The 18,136-nt window shown below is 38.4% G+C and overlaps 1 protein-coding gene across 3 annotated transcripts; it reads left to right on the forward strand.

The window, feature by feature from the left end:
* The first annotated feature begins 6 nt into the window (after positions 1-6).
* OTULIN (OTU deubiquitinase with linear linkage specificity) lies at positions 7-12,670 on the forward strand. Of its 3 annotated transcripts, none has more exons than XM_014941064.1 (8): positions 7-115; positions 1,071-1,409; positions 5,176-5,249; positions 6,072-6,166; positions 7,451-7,594; positions 8,357-8,482; positions 9,504-9,773; positions 11,072-12,670. In XM_014941064.1, the coding sequence occupies exons 2-8, from the start codon at positions 1,093-1,095 to the stop codon at positions 11,264-11,266; spliced, it is 1,221 nt and encodes a 406-aa protein (XP_014796550.1). In that variant the 5' UTR covers positions 7-115; positions 1,071-1,092; the 3' UTR covers positions 11,267-12,670. The 3 variants fall into 3 exon arrangements, with proteins under 3 accessions (XP_014796550.1, XP_014796552.1, XP_014796551.1); XM_014941066.1 differs by having other exon boundaries at positions 1,075-1,409; XM_014941065.1 differs by having other exon boundaries at positions 24-115; positions 1,050-1,409.
* Positions 12,671-18,136: the final 5,466 nt, after the last annotated feature.

Here is an 18,136-nt window from a genome sequence, read left to right on the forward strand (position 1 = left end):
CCCACGGCCCTGGGCAAGGGGCAGCCGGAGCGGGGCGGGCGGCATCCTGCGCCCGGTGGGGGGGCGCCGAGCGGCGTGGGGCCCGTGGTCCCGCAGCACTGAGGGTGCCGGAAAGGTGAGGGCTGGGCCGGGCGGCGCGGGGGCGTGGCGGTGGCGGGTAACGGTGGGTCGCGTCCCTCACCGAGCCCGGCTCGTCCTTCCCTGGGGAGCCGGGCTGGGAGCCACGGGGACGAGGCGCGTAGGTCTCCCCCTGAGCTCGGCTTGGTGTAGATAGCAGGACTCCAGCGCAAAAGGACAGTGACACCAGGGAAAGGAAGGGAAGGTGGGTGGGAGTCTTCTATCCGAAGACAGAAACGCGTTGTACGGTTTCCAGAGGCTTTCAGGACTCTCAGTTCTGGTGTCCCCGGCCTGGGTAGCCATCGGAAGAATTGTCTAGAACGTGAATGTGGCAACTACAAAGCAACCTGTAATCCTTTTGGGGAGGGTTCTGTATCAATTTAAGGTAAACGTCCCGGAAAATTTACTATATGGGCACATCCTAAGCCTTTGTAGTACTTGCTAGAATGGGTTGTAGACAATCTTCTCGTAATAACTTGGAGATCTTACTGGAAGGAACAAAAATCAGAAATTTTTGTGTTAAGCAACGATCCTGGTGCAATGGGAACTTTCATGGAGCACCAGGTGAATTTGTAAAAATGGTCCTGTTGCAGCACCAAAACTTGTTTCATTGGGTTTTCTATATTCTGAGGTTTTTAGGTGATAATGTCCCTTAAGCAGAGCAAGCGTTCAGTTAGGGCACTAATTCTAGCGCGGGTTGTGTTTGATGATCAGGCACAGATCAGCCTCAGTAAGAAATGAAATTGTCTTGCCAAGGAGATGAGTCTGGAAATAGTTTGGGTGCTGTGTTATTTTACCAAACTATTCTGGCTTTTGTTCCTGCTTTTGAATAATTTAAGTACCCTCTGAATCCTCAGAATACAACATAACTATCAAAATACTGTAACTTTCTTAAAACGTGCTTTTGCTCTTCTGTGGGAGTTGCTCTTCAGACATTTCTCCATTCTTCAAAGCCAGGATAATTTTCAAGGGCGGATGACGGAACCAGCTAGCCTTTCTGCAGGTGCAGAACCAACACAGAAAAAAGAGAGTGTTGCCACCGTACGTTTGATGCAGCATGAAAAGGAAGTTGGTGTTCCTTCTAATGAACTTGGTTCAGCAAACGCAGCTGCTGACCAGAAAGAGCAATCTATGTCAGAAATAAGAAGAGGCTGCATGTACAGAAGTCCTGGAAGACCTGAGAAGACAGATGTGATTAAATCACTGGTGACAGATCAGGATGCATTTAGAAACTGTGAACTCTATCAGCCTATGTCTACTAATTGTTCAGCAATGGAATCATCTGAGGAGAGGTGAGGATTTTTAAAAAAATATGTATTAACAGCTTTTCTGTGGAAAGGGAGGAGTACTTTCAGTCTGTGAAAGTGAATTTCTTGGTAAAATTTCATGTATGTTAGTGTCTTAGTGAAGTAGATCTACATGTCAAATCTTACACTTTGATGGCCACATTCGCCCATTAGATAAATCACTTATTTTTATAGTTCATTAGTGGTTGTCTTTCCCCATCTAAGGGAGTAACTGATGTGGTATGAAGCTCTTAAGGGTAGCATGCAGAGAATGGGAAAATAAGAATTGAAGGCAGATACTCTGGTAGCTTAGTTTTAACCTTGTGAACGCTTTTTTAGGTGCAGTGATGACAATCACATCGGGCTTTTCTAAATTCTAACACTTCAGCTTTGTGTGTTCTTGTCTTTTTGTAAACCTCCTCCTATAGGATGAAGTAAAAATTTAGTTATGTGATTCAGACCTGACAGTAGAAGTCTTCCTAAGAATATTTGGTACCTGGAGGAAAAAATAAATATGAAGGTTTAAAAAAAGTTATTCCAAACTCTGAAAACAATATTAATGCATGTTAAGAATGACTTTGTCATTGAAGAATACATTTATAAAATAGGAAAAGTGATTCTTACCTAATGCTCTTTCTATAGGTAGTCAGTGGATTACTTAAGACAACATCCAAAATTACAATAAGTCTGACTTAGTGAAAATAGAACTAAAAATAAGTGTGTATTTTCAAGGATGCTTTAAAAATATAATTTCATGCTTAAATTACAGAGTAATATGTTAATGGGAGTTCTTTTAATATTAACACACGGATTCATATAAATTTGTGTTAAGTGTATGTCATATGTTGGCAAAAATGTGGTACGTAAGAATAGCTATCCTTCTGAACTTTTAAATTAGCTGCTATTTGGCATACTAATGCTATTTGAACTAATATGCTTTACATAAGTATTAATAGTGATGAGTTTAATCTGACATTAAAAAAATAAATATTCACCCTTGTTTGATGGAAAGCAGACTTTAAGCATTGTTTTTGTTTTCCTATGGCATCTTCAATACTGGGAGTTCTAGTCCTGCAAATCTATTAGTATAAAACTATTTATATTTTGCCCATAGTCTTTTCCCTTCTCTCCAGCTTAATTTTGCTTGTTGTCTTCTGATTTTTTTGGAGTTTAGGTTTTTTTTGGTGATGTGGATGCTTTTTTGTTGTTTGTTTTTCAAAACGCAAAGCCCAGGATACTTTAAGTAAAATCTAGCATTCTGATTTTTTTCCCTTGGTATCTTTAGTTCAGCAGGATCTGATTTAGTAGTTCAACAATTTCAGTGTTTACACACAACACTATTCACTATCTTTTTTTCTGTTGTGCATGTATGTTTCATTTCATTATTCTTTTTCATCTGTTATTTCATTTTCACTCTATCATTAGGTATTGTGAAGATAAGTAAGGAAAGGCTTTGGTTTCTTTGGAATTGTGGACATTCTTGTTTCCACAGATTTGCTTAGCAATTGCTATGCTAGAACAATGTTAAGGTGCACTTTCCACTCTGAAGTGAGAGTGCCTGTGCAGAGGGATTATGCCCCTTAGCTACATTGATTTCAAAACAACTCAGTTAAATTGCAGTACTTTGTTTATGCCGAATGTTAATCTGTCAGGTTCTGAATCTAGAGGGTTCTATGTTGTCAACTCCCAGAAAGAAGATGGGGCAATATCCGCAGAAGAAACATGATGCTGCTTACTCTACACCAAACTTCTTTTTTGAATTACTTCAGTAGTTTTCCAAGTTGAGCACTTTTTGTGCATTATAACCTAAACGTATTCCAGGAGGTATCCCAAAGTAGTGCTTCCCCCTGCCCCACCACTTCCCATGAGAGCTCTTGTAGAAGCAGGTTTGTTCATGCTCAGTGGGGAAGGTTATATTTTAAATACTTAGCCTATGCATAAGCTGGTCTAGAGATCACTGCTGTCAAATACCAAGTTGTTTGGGTTTTTTTCATAGTATTTTGAAGCTTAAGTATTCTTGAAATTCTTCACAAACCTTAATGGACCTTAATCTCTGCTGAGAAGCAAGGTTATGGATAGAAATTAGGGTTTGTCCATTGCCACACTGTAACAAGGATAAAGACTTGCGATACATATTTCTGTGATTTTTCTTCTCAGCAGGTAGCACTCTTTTTTTATGGAGTACTGTATTTAATATCTACTGCACCTATTGTTTCTCTTATTAATTAATAATTATGTAATATTGTTAAGAATAGGGTTTCAAGCAGCTACTTGAACACTCAGGAAGCCTGGTTTCAAAGTTAAAAGTTTGAAACTTGAGTAAAAACTAAACTATAGTTTCCTATGACTGTACAGTAGATGACAGTTTCCTGGTATTAGCTGTCTTTGTCTTTGTACTACAGATTTTTTTTGTTCTCAAGGGAAATGCATGCAAATGATTTAGAAACCTTACCTTTTTAAGTAAGCTGGTTTGGATATAAAGAAAAAGAGAGTGCCATGATTTACCACTGTATCCTTTCAGGTTAAATGAGCATAATCTAATTACCAGCTGGCTACATTAACCCTTTTTTGCAGTCTTCCTAACTGCTTGTACTCTCTTAGTAGTGCAAGATGGGGCAGGGTCATTGCATTAATTTCTTCCTGGTCTCTTGCAAGCACACTAGTTTGAGGTTTTTTGAGTAGTAGATTAGAAGCTACTAATAATAGTGGGCAATGAATAATACCTAGGGTTTTTTTCTGCATGTGTACTTTCTTGAAAATGCAAACTTTCAATGTAATCTTCTTTTAGTGATAAATCTAAATGATTTACTACTATGTGTGGTGGTGTATGATTTTTTTGGAAGTATTTTAGATGTGAAACTGTGATGTTTTTAAATTTTATTTGCTAGATGCAATTATATGACAAATGCTACTCAGAATCACGTTTAAAGGAATGTGCAGTTTATTGTCTGTTTTTTGAACACTGTGTAGACCTCCATTCTCAACAGTAATGTTCACAGCCTAGCTTCAAAAGCTATTCTTGATAATGCTAGGTTATGCATATGAACAATCCTTTTTGGCCATCATTTCCTTCCTCATGGTCATGGCTTGGCTGCAGAATGCCTGTATGTAGGCTTAAATGGAGACATTTGACTCTTAAGACTGTACCTTGACCTAAAAGTCCATATTATTCAAAGAAGTGTTTGTCTGCATTTCAGTTAGCCTGTAGGCTGCAGTTTAAATCACACTTAGAATTTTGTTTTCTTTGAGTTCATAGCATTCAAGGCAGTTGCAGATAGCTGGCTACTCTTCATCGTGATATTCTGTCACGTATTCTGCTCATTACTAGGCAGGTTGCTCAGCCCAAGAGGAGCCTAGATACAAATCACCAGTGAGTAACACAGTCTCAGTTGCAGGCATAGGTTGTATTATTAATGTACTCAGCACATAGGCATTTTGGCTTGTATCTTTTGCAAATTTATCCTCTATAATTTATAAATACAAAGGGACGTTAGTACTCTGTAGTCTCTACAACCAGCAAAAGAGAAATTCAGGCAGTGATTCATTACCAATGTATGTATCATAAATAAGGGAGGTGAACAGTTGAGTTTTTAAAATGTTTTTGGTAACTCTTGTTGTTTTTATGGAAATGTATAAGATAGAAAGCTGATCAAGTTGAACTTTTAATTGGAGAAAGACTTAGGTACTTGCCTGAAGTTGTAAACAGGGGAGAAGGTAAAATGACTGTAAGATTTGTGCTGTTACATGAAGTATGTGTTGATTTTTATTGCAGTGAGGAGGACATGTATCGTGATGCAGAAGAAATAGAGAGAGAGAAAATATTACTTTGTGAGACAAGCTCTTCAGGTACATTCGAACTTTGTGTGGTGTTTCCAATACAGTATTGCAATTCATCATACTAATTTGTCATGATTTGGCACCCTTGTTTCCAAGGATTTTTGTGCACGGATGTTTCTGTGTGCAATAGAAGTTACTTAGCATGACCAAGTACCATTGTACAGTTTAATTCACAAAAAGATCTATTTTTGTCTAAAACTAGTTGCTCTTAGTATATTTTTTCCTGTGTTTCTATAGTTACTTTACAGCAGAATGTGAATCCTTTGGAAAGCAGTCATGTAGCCTATGTTATGAGTGATGTACTTGAAAATTGCTGATTTATAGCCATTTCAGCAGCATCTGTTGCTGGGATCCCTTGATAACCTTAGTGCTGTCTATTTTGAAATGAAGGCTCTTGGAATTATTAGAGAAAACTATTTCTTCTTTCTACTATTTTTTCTGCTTTATTGAGAGAGATATGTCATCTTTCTCCTTTATAGTCTGGCTGCTGAAAGAAGAGAAGCTTTCATCAAATATTTTTTCTGCTTCCTAAGAAAATGAAGAGTACTTTACTAATTTCTGCTCTATGTCAATTAATATGTTGCAGAGTGTTCTCTGTTTTGGTGTACTACATCATTATTTTTGTTCACTTGTTACTTTGAGAGCAAGCTGCTTGTTTTTTTTCCCCTTCTGATACTAATAATTACTTAGTAGCTATTGGTTGTGCTGCCAGTCTCCTTTTGGCACAAATGTTATTTTAAAGTGATACAATGTATTTAGAAATTAAGTGCTTTGTCTCTGTTGTTCTGTTTCACTAATCTCAGTATAATGTTACATGTTCTGTTTTGACAGAACATAAACTAAGTGTTGCACCTGAAATGGACATCCTGGAGTACTGCAGAAAAGAATGGAGAGGAAATACACCAGTAGCAAAAAGGATGAGAAAGGTATTGGTTCTCTTTTTATTGAATTTTGTTGGGCTTTTTGTTTTTATTTGTTTAGTAGGTGACTTCCTATGGGAACAATCCTTAAACCAGGAAATACAATAGGAGTGTTTTACGGTGTCTGCTCTTGGAAGAGGCTGACAACAGGAAGATGGTTTTGTTTGTACTAATTCGATATGTGGTTTTTAGTAAGGCTACTTGTTGATAATTTAGGGTTTTGATTAATACTATTCTTTGTTAATGTTTTCAATGAAAGTTTTAAATTTGTTTTATTAGCATAAAATGGTAACTTTTTTGGCTATTAAAATAGCAGAGCAGATAACTAAATTTTTTTGCAGAAGGCAAATAACTAAAGTTGATGAATTTCATCGTTTTTAAGATGGTGAGCTTTAACAAATAGGCTCGGTTTTTCTTAAATTTTTCCTTAATTCTTACTTTTTGTGGGTTCTGGACTAGTTTTCTTACATTAATCTTGAGCAAGGGTGGTAGAAAATAAAGCATAAGGTTGGTTGGGGTTTTTTTTTTGTTTCTTGGATTTTTTTCTTTTGTATTTTTCAATGCAATTTGAAAATTTAGTGGTATGTGTAAATAAACCTAAAAAATACTTTCCGTAAGTCAAAAGATCCCTGTGTTGCCTTCAAGAGATTAGTATGAGAAATGCAGATGCTGGGGGCATTGGCTGTAGTTAGGGTAGCTGAAGAGACACGCTGAGCTTCAGAAGTTACATTTCAACGTTGCTGCTTCTGCTAAAAGTGTCTGTATGGGAACAGCTGGGAGGGGACAAACGTGCTCAGACATGTGTCAAGATATTTCAGTGTCAACACAAATTTTCCTTGAGGCAAAAACAAACTACATGTGACACGTATTGGGTAAATGGAATAAATTATTGCTGAAACTTCTTGTAACCATGATATATTTTTTTAGATTTAAAGTCTAGTGTATGTATGTTTGTATGTTTGGATATTTTTGTTGAAACTTAAGAAGATTAGCTATCCACATTTCAGTGATATTTTTCTACTGTCATTGAATAAATGCCACAACCAATTATCTACTTAGATTTCTTTGGTTTCGTGTTTGTGTTTCAGCACAACTAAGGGAGTTTTTTTCAAAGCATAATTTGTGAAAAAGCATTTGAAATTCCAAAAGGAGTAGTGGGTGACCCCCCCTTTTTTAAAATAGCATTAGCATTTTGATGCTAATATTCCAATATCTTTTATGACACCAGTGGATGACCTTAAAATGTTTTATTAATGCTTTCATGTTATTTGGATTTTGTGTTTTTTCTAGGGATATGAAGCAGTGGCTCAGAAGTTTGCATCTATAAGGAGAGTACGAGGTGATAACTATTGTGCTCTCAGAGCAACTCTTTTCCAGGCACTAAGCCAGGCTACTGAGTTACCAAGCTGGCTGCAGAGTGAGGATTTTACCATGGTATGTGTCAAACTCTGGTCTTCTGACAGTAGAGGAATGTTGGTTCTAGCCTGTTTGATAATTTTATGATCTCATTTCTCTGTTATGCTCAAAATGCTCACTTCTTAATATCCCTTCAATTGAGAAGTGGTAGTGGTCAGCTTTGTTGTACATTTACAGTGATTGTTTCAACTTGGAATTGAGTCCAGGTACCCTTAGTTTCCAGTTTATAATGTATAAATGTTATTATAGTGCTGACTGTAATGTAACTTATAGTAATGTAACTTATAGTCCCATAGTGTTTTAATTATGTACCCTGAAAAGAAAACACAGCCTGTGTGTTCTGGACTAAGTAGCTTGCACTCCACAGAGATTTCCAGATTGTCTGGTGACTGTCTTCACATCTTTAACTTTCTTTTCTGTTGGTTCAGGGACACTTTCAAACATGGTCACTGTCAGCTGGTGCTGGGAGGGTTTTTTTAAAATTAAAAAAAAAAAAGCCCTGAGTAACTTAAAGTGATTTATTTTTCCAGTGCATATGTATTGATTAGATATGGAAATAGTTACAGCCTAGTATTCTGGCAGTTATCCAGCAAGTATTATGAAGAGCCAGTTGTGTTCAATTATGGTCATCTTAGTATCACATATGTACAGAAGAACATGAGAGGGATTGTTTTTAAGGTGCAAAACCTTTGGGGGGGGAATCAGTAAAAAGATAACATGCGAGTTGGTGGCTTTTCCTTTCAAGATTTTTGACTTAATCTGCCTTCTCTCAACTTCCAGCTTTCTGAAAATCTGCTGAGCAAATATGAGTGGATCAATCATTGGCAGCTGAAAGAGAAACTGGGCAGGAAGATGGGAGATATAAGAGAGGAAATTAAGGATTATTTAATACTTCTAAGAAAAAAGGTTTGAAAAGTACTTGTTTATTCTTGGTCACTTGGAAATAAGGCAAATGACAAACGTTTTTGAATGTGGTGAATTCAGCATGAGGATGCTTTCACTAATGAAAAAAGTCACATTTCTGTATGTACAATGCAAAAAAAAAATCAAGGAAAGAATCAGATTTGTGGGAGTTTTCTGGTCTTCTACTGCATGCATTAGCCTCATGCTAGAGTTAGTTTCTAAGCTCTGCAGAAAACTATTAATTAGGTTTCAATGGAGAAGTAAATGTAACGAAGTAACATTTTGCCTCTGTTTCTTGTATTCATTGGAAGGAACGATGAATACCATGGATAAATGCTGCTGCTACCTTGAGCAGGTCATGGAAAGGAAAAAAAGTACAGAATAATGCTGAAGTAATTTCAAAGCAGTTGTTTTAGTTCCATGTTTATATGTTTTTATTCTGGGTAACGTAACAGGGAAATGGTTACGCTTGTTCAGTGTTTGGATTGTATTGCCTAGCCCCATCTTTCCACCCCTTGAAACACTGGAACTTATTTAAAAACTCTTCAGTTGTTCCTGTCTTACTGTGTATGCATATTCTCTTTTTTGAAGGCAGTTAAGTTTTTAAAGGCTGCATTCAAGCAGTTTCTTAGGGTGGGAATGAAATACATGTGCTGAGTAACTGAAATGTAAAGAGTATAAAGAATGTAGGATTTATGATACAATCAAGCAGGGTATTATCTTATTGCTTATTGTCCTATGACAACATTTGTTTTGCCACCTTGCAACAATTTCCAACATCCCCTTCTTTTGCTTTGCTTAAGGACTAATTTAAGCAAAATCTGACTAACTCGATCTTGATAGGACTACAGCTGTGGAAGTATTGTCAAGTGTTTTTAAAAAAGCACAAAGCCTTTCATAAATTAAATCCTGAGTGCCTGTGCTGTGTGTCTCACAATTTACAACTCATTTTTTGCAGGTCTTGCATGGTGATGGCTATTGAAACATGTTGTGTGTGTTGTTTGTTTGGTTTTTTTTTTGATAGTGGAAGAATATAAGTGAAATCAAGGGTCCTATTGAGAAACAAGAAGCTTGTGATAAATTGTTTACAAATGAAGAGGAGGAGTATAGTCTCTATGAAGCACTGAAGTTTTTGATGCTCAACACCGCCATTGAATTATACAATGATGATAAAAATGGAAGGAGAGTTCCTGTCTTCTCGTGGTTACTGTTTGCACGGGATACATCTAGCAACCCTTGTCAGTTAATGCATAATCACTTGAATCATATTGGTCACAGTGGAGGCCTTGAACAAGTAAGGAGAGATTGTTTTTACAGTGTTATTTTCCTGTTTTGGAGGTCTTAGTTTCAAGTGGTTTAAGAAGTCACCCAGCTTTTGCCTACTCTTTTATTGAGAAAAATATAGTAGAAATGCCTGTCTGTAGTAAGGATCTGTAAAGGCATTCCTTTAAATGTTGACTTTTGTGTGGCAACTGACACTTAGGTAGCATCAGTATTTGGAAATATGGTATTCTTCTAATACAGAGATATTTGTATTAATCTCTTAATCATTAGCTTGTATCATGATATTTTTATTAAAGAGGTAATACTCAGATCGTGTGTAGTACGTATACTGGTTGAATTCTGATAACCCAATGACAGTTACTGCCTTGTTTGTTGCAGAAATGATATGCCTATGACAAAAAGGCCCCAAAAGAAAATGTAGTGGTTAATGAGCTATATAAGTGGAAAAATTTCAGAACATTGATTTAAAAAAAAAAAATCCCATTGAATATGTTACAAGTGTGGTATTACAGTTAAATACACTACTTGATTATAGACACTAGAAACATGGAAGTATTTATGTTTTGCTTGTGTTTATTAGCTTAAAAGTTTGACAGCTAATATAGATGAGACGGTTGCTGGTACTGTTAAATTAGCTGATTGCTTGGCGACCTTTTTGCTGTCTAGTTTAGTCAACAAGTAATGTTGCATATTTTGTGACTAGATCTTTTTTATTTCAGTGCTATTCTTTTTAAATTGTTATTTAGAACAAGATCTGCTTGCCACAGTGGTAGACAAGACTTTCCAGCTTCTTTCTTTGGATTCCTTCTGATATCAGGAGGTTTTGTAAAGGCTTTCCATCTGTTTTTTATTTGGCTGGATGGAGAGTTCAGAGTATCCTCTAAGAGAGAAAGGATCAGTGCCTGGAATCCATTCTTGACTGGTTTAGTGATTTAATGGGATGAATACTGGTATGAGAGAATGTCTTTCCTACCTGTTTGTGGCAGTGGGGAAGTGGGATTCTCTGTATAAAGCAGCTTTTCTTTCGGACTGTTATCCTGCTCTACCATTGCTGGGTCAGAAGAATTCCATACTAAAGACATGGTATCTTAGAGGTATTTATGCAGCAAATTACAACTAACTTGAATGATTGAGATGCTGAATGAGAGATGCTCATGTATATGTATTCTCATTTACATTTCTTCATATTTTTTTCTTTGAAAAATTACATCTGATATGTATTGGTTTAGTATTTTCATGAGAAATATCTTGTAAAAGGTATGTTAATTTTTAAACATCATATTTCTGTTTTTTTTTTTTCCAATGTAGGTGGAAATGTTTCTTCTTGCTTATGCGCTGCAGTATACCATCCAAGTGTATCGATTATATAAATACAATACTGATGAATTCATCACCCTTTATCCCAATGACCCAGAGGAGGACTGGCCTGTGGTGACTCTCATAACTGAAGATGACAGACATTATAATATTCCAGTCAGAATGTGCCAAGAAACTGTGCTGTAAACAAGGGATTTCTTGCAGATGAACCTGTGCTGCTTATTGAGGTTTCCAGTGCTGTTTTGAAACAGGATGATGATGAAATCTGCTTTAATAAATCTACAACTTGAAATCCATGTTTTAGGAATTAACATCTGAACTAAGATGTCAAATGGGTACTAGCTTAAAGAGAAAAAATTTTTGCTAGTATGGCTTTCGTTGCTCATAAAAAAAGGAAACTTCTGCAGTCCTTGTTTTTGAAGGCCTTACTCTGAATAGAAATGCAAAAACTATAGATTTACTTCTTTTAAGAAGACAGGTGAGGCTCTGTAGTAAGACATGAGCTGACCTTCTGCTCCCTCAAATAATGAGGTAATGATGAATTGAAATTTCTGGAGAAGTAAGCTGGCAGCATCCTGACTGATACTTGTAATGCTGCTTAGAAGCAATTTGTACACATGCTTATGCTATGAGAAATGTTTTTTAAAGTTTTCCAGTGCTTTGGGGTTTTTCCAACATGAATATCTCTTACTCAGAGTCTGGTTGTCTCTGACACAGAAAATAAAGAGCTCTTCCCCTTTCAACCCTTTGGGAGGGTAATGGCAAAGAGAGCTCATAGTAAGGGAGTGGAGAAGTTGTTTATTAGTGGGTCACAAATTCAAAACCTCCTCAGAATTCCCTCCTCAGTTACGATATCTGGTATGAGATAACCACGTGCCCCCTAACTTCCATGTCTGCTCACGTTCCTGTTCCTGTAGTGTTAATTTTTGATGGCAGCTGCTGTGGAGAACATCAGGATTTTAATTTGTCCAGGGAGTGCAGTAGATGGAAGTAAACTTCTGGTGCAACTTCTCTGCTCTTGGGAGGAGTATCTGGAGGTTCTGTTTCTGCTTAGAATTATTCATTATGCTTTAAATTGGAGGAATACAGAATATATCAGATGCTGGGAATGCTGACATATCTTAACAAAATAAGTAAATAACAAAACCTTCACCATTAATATAAAAGTGAAAGTATGCCCTATAGATGATTCTTGGAACAAGAGAGTGAAAGTTAATTTAAATGAAATGCTGTTCATACACAGATCACTTGGCTTCCCTTGGAAGGCCTTCATGTATAAAAGGGATAAGATTCTCAAAGCTACTTTTCAGCTAAATATTCTGGAGGAAATGACCTGCAAAACTTCCAGTTCTGTCTTGTTCTACTTAAAATTGTTAACTTTTATTGTGAAAGGTTATTACACAATGAGAATGTGTATTCACAATATTCTAAAATGTGTTTTGGACGCATCTTAAGGACGTCTATCATGTCCTCGGTGTTACATTTATCGTGTTGTCTTTGCCTTTTAAAGCAACTACTTTGATCTGTTACTGAAAACTTCTGGGAGCTACAAGGGAATAAAAATAAACCAATTCATCTGGCAGAATTTTATTTTCTTGTTTTATGTCCTGTTTTGTCCCTAGCTTTATATTTTTGAGTTTTCAGTGTTGAAATCCTTGTTCGAGTTAGTTTTTTCTTGAAAGCTGCATGTATGTGAAACAGGTAATTATTGGCTTGCTGCTTCCACGTGGACAGCAAAAAAAATTTCCCTGAATTACCCGAGTAACACTGAAGGGGAAAGAAAAAAATTAATTTTTTTCAACTCACTGAACTCTGATAGAAAAATTGTAGCTATGATTTAAATAAATGAAATTATTTAAATCTTGATGTCTTCTAATTATGATATATTCTTGAGATTAAAACTTAACGCCTCTTTGTCATGCACTTGGAGCCACTGCTTTAAATGTGTGACAAAAGTTGGGGCTTTTTAAGGGCTGAGTTTGCAGCCGTTGTGTCTGTCAAGAATTCACATAATGGGCTTGTGTGTTGGACTGAGCACAGGGTACAGTGGGGTGCACCTTAATGTAGTGTTCCTGCAGACTGTGAGTGACAAACAGTAGAAAACCTGATGTTGCCTTGTGTTTTTCATCCCTGTTTTTGGAGATGAGCCTGTGTTGTGGTGGGCAGTATATTGATTTAACTTCAAATATAAAATTGATAGTTGACAATTTGTCATTTATACTTACACAGTGGACAAACACTGTTTTTCTGTTGTGTCCCCTCCCCCTGGAAACTTGTGTGTCAGCAGAATGGCAGACGTGGTCACAAATCCCATTTTTGGCGTTGCAGGAAGTGGGGAGATGGAGCTCTCGCGCTGTGTATCGAGAGCAGGGCTCGATTCCTGATCTCCTGCCCTTGGTATTTAATAGCGTTGGTTCTGCAGCCACTGCATCTTCTTGTCTTCTGCACGTGATTGCCATTGATTTCCCCAGCCCACTCAATAAACAGAAAGAGTCAATAAAATAAATGAAATGGATGTGAGGGATGGAAGAGGAATAAAGGTCAAATAAATTCTGCCTCCTGCCCTGATGTCTGCGAGTCCTATGAGTGAGTAAGTATATATCTGCTGTGCTTCCAAGGTATAAAGGAAGCAGATGCTTTACTCAACACCTGGCACGCTTTGCTAGGTACAGTCCAGATGTTTAGTGCTGTAACCTGTGAGCTCCTAGGAGTTAGCAGGCATGAAGAAAGTTCCCCCTGGCTGATGTACTTTGTGGTTTTTGTTCAAGAAATACTTCAGCTGCTTCAGGCCTGTCTTTTATCCCTGCATTAACTGTTGCGTCCAACTTCTGCCCTTTATGCTTTTTGGGGAAGGAGCTGTGTCTCCATTGTGTTCTCCAGAACCATTTCTCAGTGTACTTAGAGGTGTTAAATGGAAACATCCTGCTTTCTCTCACAGCGCTTTGACTTGGGCTACCTGATTCCTTTTTAAAAAGTATTTAAGTATGTATTTTTCACTAAACACAGTTCACAGTTGTGGTCTGTACAAAGCTTTTTTTTTGTTGTTGTTGTGTCTTTCTTTGGTCTCCTGGTAAGATGTTATAAAGTTAAGGGATGCTTATCCTCCAGCTTCCTTTCTGTTGGTGGAAGCATGCAGCAGAAGTTCTTTGTGTGAGGGAAAAGAGAGGTTCAGGTGATCTTGCTGGGCTGGGAGGAGGGGAAGAAGATGGGATTGTACCATGTGGGAATAGCTGGCTGTGGATGGAGGGATGTGCTGAGCTGGAGCTGCAGCAAAGCTTAGGCTGGGTATGGCCCCGAGAGGCTCGTGCTGGAACGGGCCTGGTGATGTCCTGTGGGAGCTCACCCCAGAACCCGTCTGCCCCAGGGAGCTGCAGGTGTGTTTGGCTCAGGACTGTAACTTTATTTGGATAGCCGAGTCATAGCTCAACCAAATCTTGGTCAAGTTTATTTTTGTGTGACAGCGACAGCCCTATCATCCAAAACTAGTGGAGGGTGAAGAGCAAGGTGGAAGCTTGTATCTCACCAGAATGGCAGACATGGCCGCAAATTCCCTTTGAGGTGTTAAAGGAAGTGGGGAGATAGAGCTCTTGTGTTGTGTATCTGCATCTTGTCTTCTGGACGTGATTGCCATTTGTTGCCCCAGTCCACTGGCTGGCAGGGTAAGACTAAGACTGTTTGAAGATGGCCAAGCATACTTTATGAATGCTCCCTTTTTTGGTAATTGTGGAAGACGACAGGCAGCACATTCCGGAAGCTCGCTGCTGGAGGGATAATCATGCTATGACGTTGACTAATGTGCTTCAAGCCAGACAGATTCAAAGAATGTTTCCATGTATAAATTTCTTGAGGAGAACTTCAACCTCTGAGAAATGGAAAGGAAATGGTATTAATTCAACAGAGTTAAAAGTGAAATAGGGAAGGTTTAGCATGGTAGAGGCCTCTCAAGAAATGTGGCTCTCCCAGTCTCTTTTCCCCAGAGCACTCATTTTCTGCATGACTGATGATGTGTGTGTGTGTTTTATTTCTGTCCTCAACTTCTATTCAAGCTGGTGGGATGCCAAAAACCCACCCTGGGATGTACTGGGCCATTGAACCACCAGTCAGTACTGACTACAAGTTGTTTTATGAGGGCTGTTGGGTGAGCGCTGTGGCGTGCTGAGGAAGCGGTGGCACATCGTCACCAGCTGCTTCTTCCAGAGGATTGTTTCCCCTTTTTAGGATTGTGGAGTTTGGGATTCATTTTTTTTAGACACCTGCCCACTAGCTTTTTGATGTGATGTATTTCCTTTGGGCTATGGCAGCAGACAGCTGCTGCAGGGCCCGTAGCAGGAGGCCTCTGCACATGCTCTTCAGCATCAAGCTTCCAGTCTGACAACCAAGACCAGTCAGCCCAACGATTCTTCATTTATTTTTGTTTTAATTAAAAAAAAATAGAAGCCTCACTTTATACAAACAATATTATCTTATAGTCTGAATGTGGGAGGTACAATTACTTTTTTTTTTCTTTCCCTCTTACTTTTCTAGAATCGGATAATTCTGCAAGTGTTTGTGGCTTGCCAGGATGGGACAGAATTTAGGTACTGCCCTTGTTCGATCTGTTGTGCCCCTACCCATCTTTTATTAAAAAAAAAAAAAAAAAAAAAAAAAAAAAAAAAAAAAAAAAAAAAAAAAAAAAAAAAAAAAAAAAGAGCTGCTATAATAATCACGAAACTAGTATCGTCCTTCTCAAACAGTCTTGCTGTGTTTCATAGACCATTCACTGTAAATACTGACTTTCTAGTCTGCAGGTTGTGTGTGTGTGTGCCGGCAGGTGTCACTGCAGGCCTGGGGGAGCACGGAGGGACAACTTGGTGGCACTTGGGGACTTTCCTTCCCAAGGCACAGCCAGGCGGTCTGACAACTTGTCACTTCACCTGGGTACCCCAGCGAACGCAACACGCATTTACGATACATAAATACCCTCCATACTCAGTATAATACAGTGTGACCAAAATGCTTTTCCTTCTGACGTGGTGATCTCAAAAGCTCATGGCTGAGCAGCATCACTTTACCTTTACAGACTTGTGTGAAGGGATGTATTAGTTAAACGTAATGGTGCATAGGTAGATGGAAGACATTTTTTAAATGTGTGGAACACTGTGAAATGATGTGGTAAGACTTGACATTTTTTATTTCTTTATTGTTTTACCTTTTTGAGTATCAATGTAGCTAGAGGATGAGGGGTAATGGTTTTAGATTGAAAGAGGGGAGATTTAGATTAGATACCAGGAAGAAATTCTTTACTGTGAGGGTGGTGAGACACTGGAACAGGTTGCCCAGGGAAGTTGTGGATGCCCCATCCCTGGAGGTGTTCAAGGCCAGGCTGGATGTGGCTTTGAGCAACCTGCTCTAGTGGGAGGTGTCCCTGCCCAGGGCAGGGGGGCTGGAACTCAATGATCTTTAAGGTCATTTCAAACTCTAACCGTTCTATGGTTCTGTGATTCTATGATCTGTTTATATGTTGAATAAGAATTTGCTAATAGGGGTTGAAATTTGTAGCGAGCCCTCTCTTTTATTTCTGAAGTATCTGGTTTTGTTTATGTATTGATCCAAACCTCCAGTTGATGCATTGACACATTTGAGTTTTCACAGCCAGACTAATTTCTGTAAGCATTAGAGGCTTAGCTGAGACATGCCGTGGGATTCTGAGCAGTGTTTCTGGGATAGCATACTCTCTTTACATAAACACAAGGCTATAAAGCATCAAGAATAATATATGTTGAGAAACAGTGAGGTTGGACCCTCAAATTGTCCAAGAGCACATCAAATAACTTTAAAAATGTATAAATCTGTTAGTTTCCAACCATATTTGCAGGTATGTAGGGCATGTTCTATTTTTTACTGACTTTATTACATAGGGCAAAAAAACAGTTCTAGCCATAGATCCATTATAAAGACTTAAAGCGCTTAGAAAACCAGAAAAAAACACGATAATAATCCTCCGTTACTGCCTATACTGTTGCCTCTGAATTGCTGAGATGACAAAAATTATTTCTAGCTAAGAGGAATGTATTCAGTGTAAAACACTGCATCCATAGATTAATGGATATAATTGTAACAGGCTGTACCTTTAGAGGTGGAGCACTTTCTGGACTGCTATGCTCTTCGTGTTTCTGAATGTTTTCTGCATCATAAGATTTATTTTTTTTTTTTTAGCATAAAATGTTAAAGGAAATAATAAATTATATTGAACAAGGAGGATGTACAATCTGCTGGTTTATGGGCCATGAGAAAGCAGCAGCTGTTTCACTCAAACTCTTTCTAGAGCCCTCTCCTTTGAGTGGATTTTTTTTTTTTTTTTAAAGTATTGTGTAACATTTTGGCCTTTGTTTTACAGCAAAAGATCTGGGTGTTTTGCTCAAAGAGTGGTTCTGTAGAGCTGAAAGTAACCGCTTGGGTGAGAGCTGGCTTCTTGCCACTTCTGTGGCAGATTCGTCTCCTCGTGCCAAAGCTAATCTGTGCCGGGGCATAACGAACTGCATCAAGAGAGCACTTGCATTTTGGAGGACTGCATTCCTTTCAGCAGGCCAGCAAGCAGGAGTTAGCAGCAGCTTCTATTCCCTCACTTGAGCCTGTCTTTTGACTTTCTATTGTTGAGGAGGGCAGAAGAACCAAGAATAAAATGTCTTCTTTGGGGTCATCGCTGAGCTGCTCAGCTAATAGGGTTGAAAAGAAAGGGGGAAGGGGAGTTTTTACAACTGAAAAAACAAGAAAACCCCCAAACTTCAGGGAGTTAACAGCTTATTTCCCTTGCATTAAATAGCCCTTGCAGAGTAGCAGGCTGTGCTATCTCCTGCAGCGTGTCTCCGACTCTCTTCTTCCATCCAAGCACCCTAAGAAAGTCCCCAGAGAACACCCAGCTGGAGCATCACTGGCCTCCTGCAGGTATCACCACGGGGGGCTGGCACATGGTGCTTCGGCACTAGCTTTTAGTATCTAATACTAATATTACGTTTAGACTATCAAGTGGTTCCATGGTGTTCATTTACTGATGAGCCCTCTGTAGAGCTCTCTTCA

The sequence above is a fragment of the Calidris pugnax genome, unplaced genomic scaffold, assembly GCF_001431845.1.
Source record: "Calidris pugnax isolate Ruff unplaced genomic scaffold, ASM143184v1 scaffold8, whole genome shotgun sequence".
Lineage (NCBI taxonomy): Eukaryota > Metazoa > Chordata > Aves > Charadriiformes > Scolopacidae > Calidris > Calidris pugnax.

Bases quoted from the DNA above. Each gene is read 5' to 3' on its own strand.
- OTULIN (XM_014941064.1), top strand. From the start codon at position 1,093: ATGACGGAACCAGCTAGCCTTTCTGCAGGTGCAGAACCAACACAGAAA. The intron at 1,410-5,175 runs GTGAGGATTTTT...TTTTTATTGCAG, and splicing joins ATGGAATCATCTGAGGAGAG to TGAGGAGGACATGTATCGTG. The intron at 8,483-9,503 runs GTTTGAAAAGTA...TTTTTTTGATAG, and splicing joins TAATACTTCTAAGAAAAAAG to TGGAAGAATATAAGTGAAAT.